This window comes from Octopus sinensis, unplaced genomic scaffold, assembly GCF_006345805.1.
Source record: "Octopus sinensis unplaced genomic scaffold, ASM634580v1 Contig02042, whole genome shotgun sequence".
NCBI lineage: Eukaryota > Metazoa > Mollusca > Cephalopoda > Octopoda > Octopodidae > Octopus > Octopus sinensis.
This window is the reverse complement of record NW_021825323.1, coordinates 373,489-381,187: the sequence shown is the minus strand read 5'-3', so window position 1 is coordinate 381,187 and position 7,699 is coordinate 373,489. Positions and strand designations below refer to the sequence as shown.

At 34.5% G+C, this 7,699-nt stretch overlaps 1 protein-coding gene across 1 annotated transcript; it reads left to right on the top strand.

Moving 5' to 3' along the window:
* Positions 1 to 3,213: 3,213 nt before the first annotated feature.
* On the top strand, positions 3,214 to 7,348 carry LOC115227162 (probable pseudouridine-5'-phosphatase). Its single transcript, XM_029798075.1, has 6 exons — positions 3,214 to 3,229; positions 3,453 to 3,559; positions 5,278 to 5,437; positions 6,641 to 6,864; positions 6,897 to 7,137; positions 7,170 to 7,348. The coding sequence occupies exons 1-6, from the start codon at positions 3,214 to 3,216 to the stop codon at positions 7,346 to 7,348; spliced, it is 927 nt and encodes a 308-aa protein (XP_029653935.1).
* The last annotated feature ends 351 nt before the right edge of the window (positions 7,349 to 7,699 follow it).

The window sequence follows — 7,699 nt, the reverse complement described above, 5'->3', positions numbered from 1 at the left end:
GTAACCCTTTCATATCTGGTTCAGTTCTAGTTGAAACTTTGCAGGCGCATCCTTAATTTCCACGCTGAATGGAGTTGCGAATATTTTCATTAAAGGAAGGAAAATTCTAAAAATTAAATTTATATAAATGTACCCCAAAACGTGTTTCAAATTGATTAATGAAATCAGCAATTATGGATATGTTTAACCTTAAGAATGAATAATTAAATTTAAACATTATTAAAAAATTAAAAAAGTTAGTTACTCTAGAGGGGCCGCAAAAAAATCCCTGGGGGCCGCATTTGAGAACAGCTGGTTTAATGCGTAATGATGACCCAAGCGGAAACAAACCATGTTAAATTTGAGCCGAACGATCAAGAAGCATATGAATTGTGCTCCTCACATATTTAGATGTTCTTTTATTAGGAGAAGATTAGTTTTAAAATGGGTGTTGATTTTAGGAACCCAGATATAGTACGCATAGGGCTGTTTTGTGGTGATTAGAGTTCCTCAGTGGAGCTTGTAGATAGATAGGGAGCCCAGTTCGGACGCACGTAACCTAGAACTGGCGGATGTATTGTTTGTAGACTCGTTTGAAAAGTGGTTTTGGACGCTAGTAATGCGACCACTTATTTTTTTGAAAATGTTTGTACACCTGTTTGCCCTGTCTGAAATATTCATGATATGTTTGTTGAAAGACATAGTTGGATCAAAGGTAAGTACGAGGACAGTGGAATGATAGCTTGGGGTGTATGTTTGATTGTCTTTTGTCGGAATATAATAGGGTGACCGAAGATTTGAAGGACCAAGTCTCGAACCTGTTTTCGGTAAGCCAATTCTCAATGGAGTATAGTTGTTGCTGAATTTTGAAGGAAGCGGCTTTGTAGTCTTCGTGTTTTGAAGCAAATGAACACAGCAAACCACAACAAGATGACAGAAAACATTATATAATGAGATACCGCTGTATAGATTACGGGAACACTTTAAAATAAATGGCACTTAGCTTCAATTGCAGGATTTCTTGCCTCCAACTATGCAATTCTCGAAATTGAGAGATGAGGTTATTAATTGAAGCAAGGAATACGTCAATTGAAGCTATGAGACATATAACAACTTTGTCCGGCAAGGAGAGTGAGGAACTAATAGCAAATTCTCCCTATAAAATGAAGAGAGGGATTTCTAACAATAAGGAGTGAAAATCCCAATTAAATAGTGTAACCTTAGTTAAATTTGGTTCTGTTTTAATAAATAATTTAGACACAATCGTCAGAAAAGTGTATGTGGTTATTTTTGTAGTTTTCTTATTTTTTGACAAACTTTAACATGAACCCGTAGAATTTCACTTTTCTAAGGATGCACATGATGATTTTCTTTCAAAGCCTGATTGGTTGAAAGTGTGTACATTCGCGTTTATTTGAATTTTGGCCTTTTCCAAAATTATATCGGCTAAACAACAAAACCACACCTGTTTATCCTATTTTCTATCATAACTTTACAAAAGACTCTAAATATATCTTATGTTACTCTATGTGTTTTTCTGGTTTCAAAGTTTTTATTAATTCGTAAAAAGAAGCTTAAAAACTTTTCAAAACTGAAGTTTTTATTTTTTGCGAATTTGATTAAAATAATTTGTCAAAAAGAGATTATTCGCGATGAATGATTGTTCACACTAAGAGGTTGAATACAATCAAATGAAAATGAATTAGCCAATTTTATGCAATTAATTAAAATCAAAAACCAATGAATTAATGATTGTAAAATAATTTTGGTCGTAAAAACCTGAACTGATCGCAATCAATCATAAAAACTGGAATTTGTTAGCTATTCTGGTTTCCAAATTTTAAAAATTTTTTACGGCTATTTAATAAAAAATAATTTTGTGGTTAAAACTGATTATAAATAAACAAATTATGTGACAAAACAAATGAGCGAAAAACTTAAATGGTCTAATGGCATCGAGTTTATATTAACTTTGCTGTCTTTCGCAATTGGTCTTGGTAATATTTGGCGATTTCCATACTTATGCTTTAAATATGGAGGAGGTTCGAATTATTTTTAAACTAAATTAGGAATTTTTTTGATTCCCTACATAATAAGTCTATTTCTCATCGGTGTTCCAATTCTTTATTTGGAGGTTGCATTGGGGCAGTTTACGGGACTTGATATGATTAAATGCTGGGATATTTCCCCAATATTTAGAGGTATGTTAAAAATAAATATTGGCCAGGCATTGGATATTCTTGCGTGTTTATTTCTATATTTGTCGGAGCATATTACAACATTCTCGTTGCAATATTTCTGCAATATTTGTATTATTCGTGGAGTAGAACATTACCATGGTCTTCTTGTAACAACTCCTGGAACATAAACTGTATTTCGTTTAAATATTGAATCTATAATAGGCACTGAAGGTACAGCTTCTACAGAATTCTTTAAGTAATTTATTGAATGACGCGATTTAATAGCTACAAAATAATACAAACCACTGGAAATATTGGTGACATGGGGAGCATTAATTCTGGATTAGCATGGACATATGCGATTGCATGGACTATGGTGTTTTTGAGTCTTTCCAGATCTGTGAAAACTGTCGGAAAAGTTATATACATACTTTTTTTAATATAATTAGGTCGTCTACTTTACGGCAATTTTCCCATACATTATTCTGACTATACTTGTTATTAGGGGAGTCACTCTTAAAGGGTCAAAAGCTGGGATCAAATTTTATATTCAGCCAGATATATCCAAGATTTCCTCATTAGCGGTAATATATTTGAAATTAATTATATTAAGGTATGGAAAGAAGCATCAACTCAGATATTTTATTCCCTGTCAACCTGTACAGGAGGAATCATTACATTATCTAGCTTTAACAAATACAAGAACAATTTCTTGTTTGATGTTCTTTTTGTTTCGTTTGCAAACAGTCTTACGTCGTTCTACTCCGGATTTGCTATTTTTTCAGCTACAGGACATCTTGCTTATTTGTCTAATAAAACAATTCCTGAAGTTACCAAGCACGGTTGGAATATATATTTTTAATTTTTACATAGGAAGTGAGTTAGTATTTATCAGCTACCCCGCTTCTATTTCCGCTCTGCCAGGAGCACAGTTTTGGGCTACACTGTTTTATTTGATGATGTTCTGTTTAGGATTTGGGACAATGGTAATATAATTTTAAAAATCAATTTTTAGATTGCTAACACAGAGGGATTTATTACGCCATTAGTAAACATGATTCCAAATTGCGGTAAAAAAACAAATGTAGCAGTTCGTGGTTCTATTTGTTTTATAAGCTTTCTTCTTGGTCTTCCGATGACATACCGAGTAAAATTCATGAATTGACAGTTAATCAGGGTGGTTATGGCTATGTGGATATTTACGACAATGGAACAAGCTGGGGTTATTTGTGGGTTGCTGTGGCTGAAATTTCGTGCTTGGTTTATGTTTATGGTTAATTTCCATTTCTATAGTTTTAGGCATTGAACAATTTGCAACTGAAATTGAACTAATGACTGGAAAACGTCCTGGAATTATATGGAAAACTACATTTTTGGTCTTAGCTCCAGTTTCTTGTTTGGTCAGTTTGTTATTGTTTCAAAATTTCAGCTTGTTCTCATTTCTGGCTACGTCGATTACGCTGTTTCTGGCACAGCCGAAACATCACTGTCATGGAACATCAATACAATGATAGCTCTTTTATGTATTATTCCAATCCCAATTTATGCTATTGGGTTTTTGGTTTATTGTTATGTAAACATTATATATGCTAATATTTCCAGATATATAAAAGAAATATATTTAGACCGTCTTCCAAATGGACTTATAGAAGCCCTAGAAAAGAAGATACCCTCGTCGATGCACTTTAATCATAATAAAACTGATTCTTATTTGGAACTTATTTTAATGTGTCGCGAGCGCAGCGAGCGACCACTCAATTTCTAGATCCGATCAATCAAAAAATCTATAAATTGACAAATACCCAAGAATTGAATTGAAATGTTTATTTTCTATGTAACAAACTCGTCACTAGATTAAAAGGGGAGAGAAGAGCCAAACGAAACCAAGGAGACGGAAGAAACCAAGCTTGTATTTGGGATTAAATATATTCGATAACAAAAATTAAAATCGATGCCAAAGCAGAATGAGCTTTAAAACCGATTTCATAAATAAAAATAATATTTTAAAATTTATAATTGATATTTTAGAATAATGAGAAAAAATCTAAATGCTTCATAATTTATAAAAATGTCAAAACAAGAATCTTCTGAAGGAGCAAGCCTGTCTGCACAGTTCATTTTTGATTAGAATACCTAATTTTAGAGATTAAAACGAAAAATAGCAATGAGATCTGTCAATTATTACCCCCCTCACAACCTAAACCAAATTAGCGTTCAGTATTCATTGATTTTACTTTTTCTATTAAGGTCTACTTATAAATTATTTTATGGGATTCAATGGAAAACTTAAGTTATTTCAATTTTAATTTTAAATCATGTTAAAATTTTAAATAATTTAATAAATATATTTGTTGATGATAGGCTTGTTAGGTGTCAAAGTCGCGTCTAGCGCTCGGTCGCGCGCTGCGCTCGCGACATAATGTATTTATTGGTTACTCAAAATTATTCCTTAATTTGGTTGTTGTCCAGCGCACAAGGTTGTTTTAAGGAAGTTTGGTGTAGATAACTCTCACATGCTTATATGCAGTTAACTATTCTTAAAAGGACAATGGGGAGTATTTTGTTTGATGCTCACAGATCCAGTCATTTCATGACATTTACTGCAACTTTTTATATGTGTACAGTGTCAGAGAAGAAGGGAAGGAGGTATACGGAGTGCCACCACTTGTTCGCTCCGAAGGCTTAGTACATAGTTAGATAATTAGGTTAGTTTATCCAATTAAGTCGTGTCTGACTCTTTGAGATCTCATGAGCTAATTTTCTCTACCCCTCCCGGTCTTTCAGGTATTGGATATTCTTGCGTATTTGATACCGTGACGAGAGGTTTTGATAAAAACAATACCTTGACGTCTTCTACCGTTGATAGCCATCGAGTCCTAGTTGGTCGGGACTTCCTTTCTCATTACTCAGCACAATAATTCTTTTCAATAATCAGAACAACCGACATGTCCAAAAAACGCCATCTTTTTTTCCATATACTGTTCATTTTCAGGAAAGCACTCCATCTCATGACAATTCGCATTTTGATTTCCAAATTGCCGTCATCATTCTGATTAATTAGGCATCTGGGAAACACAAGATTATCACAAATCTCTATTTTCTCATTCCAAATTTTTAGTTCCATTATTCCATTATGAGAAGTCGTAAACCAAAGACGGCGCGGTCTTCTTTGAATTTCAGAATTAACTCCCTGAGGTCGTCCTTTGTTTTGGCCAGTAGCGTTAAATCTTCATCATTGCAAAAATTATTAATGTTCCTGCTTCCAATTTACTGCAATTGTAAGTTTCAGAAAAATAGAATAGTTTTTTTATTATTGAAGAAAAATCAAAACCCCCAAAACAAGGAAAGATCATTAAAGGTAAGATAAAAACAAGGCACCGAAGCATTTTTTTTCATGTTAGCCCCAATCATAATTACTTAACATAACTTTTCTCCAAAACCATCCAGATCGTGGGCACCTCGGTCAAGTTGTACTCCTTTAGCCAGTTTCAATGCCAAGGTAATCAGACAACTGTTCGATGTTTCCGGACCCAGATAGAACCTGATTAGGCTTTTAAAGATCCTAACACTCCTTTTCCTCTGATTTGCTACGTGGTCGGCGTACGAGCCACGACAGTTGACAATTAGTCCAAAATAGAGTAAATTCAAGCTCATGGAAAAAGGCATAGCATAACCACCTATAGCATAAGCGCACGACGTTGCACAACGATTCCCTCTCCGCATCCATGAAATGGTGCTCTTCTTAGTCAAGTTTCTTTACAATCCTCAGTCAAGTTTCTTTAGGTCTTTCGTGAAACAATAGATTCGACCTCTTGGACCTGACTAAGTTGGTTTCTGAGTGCATCCAGGACATTATCAGAGCAGATGTATTTTCCATCTGGTCATTTGAGTGCAATTCCAACTCTTTTGGCATCATTTCTACTAAGACGTTGGTATGCTTTCCAGAAGTTGGAATTTCCCTTATCCAGTTTTCTTAATTCCGACCTCCATTTACTTTCGACTTCAGCCTTGGCCATTTTTGTAATAATGAATTTGATCTTGTCAATCTCAACTTTCAGGCGGCATTTAATTGATTCAACCCGACATCTTCTGCGATTGTCCAAAGTACTTTCCGTTCTGATCAGAGTAACAAGTTTCGGATTCATTTGATGCTCACATGTTCCTTTAGGTTGCCATATATTCTTATCAGCATAAGCATCCAGGAATCTAAAGTGATCGTCGTATTTTTTAATATTTACGAAGTTGGACAAATGAACAGGTCCTCCTTAACATTGCAAGTTTTTAATTAATTATACGCCAATATAAAAGAATAAACAATTTTGTTTTATAAAGTTAAATTAATAAAACTAAAATATTTCTGAAACATATAAAAATAATTCTATTGAAATAAATCAACCTTTAATGGGAGTTCCGATTACACACGTGATATTTGATGTAGATGGAGTAATTCTTGGTGAGGTTTTTTTACCAAAACTGTTTAGACTCTGAAAATGTGTACAAGATGCTCATTTCAAAACTATTCTCCTCATATGGTAAGGAATATACCCAGGAAATTCGGCAGAAGATCATGGGGACAAGTCTGAATGATAGCGCTCGTGTTTTTAATGGTTGGCATTACTGGCTAGCACAGACAGAAATTGGCATTCCTCTGAACGGGGACGAGATTCGACAATATTTGGGCGAACTTGGGTCAGTGCATTTTAGAGCGACCCCACTAATTTCTGGTTGTTGACTCAGCATATTCCAGGAGTGGAAAGGTTGATCAGGCACTTGCACAAACACGGAATTCCCATGGGGTACGCTACCAGTTCTGGCCTGGAGGAGCATCAAATGAAGACAGAGAGCCACCGTGAATTGTTCTCGCTGTTTAGTCACGGATTATGCGTCCCTAATGACAGCGAAGTGCTGCGTGGAAAGCCCTATCCCGACTGCTATCAGGTGTGTGCAAATCGTTTCAGAAACCCCCCTTCGGATTGCCGAAATGTATTTGTACTTTTCCAGTTGAGGTGATTGTCTTTGAGGATTCTATTAACGGAGCATGGGCGGGTATACGAGCGGGGATGCAAGTTGTTTGGATTCCAGATCAAGTAGTACAAGACAACCAGCTGGATATGCAAGTTAAATTGAGGATTGACTCTTTTGAGAACTTCAAGCCTGAAAAGGTTGGTCTCCCTCCTTATCTTGGCTAAAATCTGACTTATTTCTATTAATAGTTGTTTATTATTCGATTTATTTTTCATGTATTTCCTTAGATTATTAACACAGTTTAAGTGTGGTAATTATGGTTTTGATGATTAATTTTTAATGTAAATTTAGTTTAAAATGCAATTAATTTTGTAAATAAATACAGTTAAACCCCGTTTAGTTGCCAAATTTGGGAACAAGTCACAGGATGGCGATTAAAAATTTTATATGCACAGAATTAAAAAATATTTAAAGTAAATAATTAAAAAATTATTATTTCAAAAAATGAAGAGTGAAATTAAGAGTTTAGACTACAAAGTTGCTTCTATAGTAAACATCTGTCAAGCGCATAAATG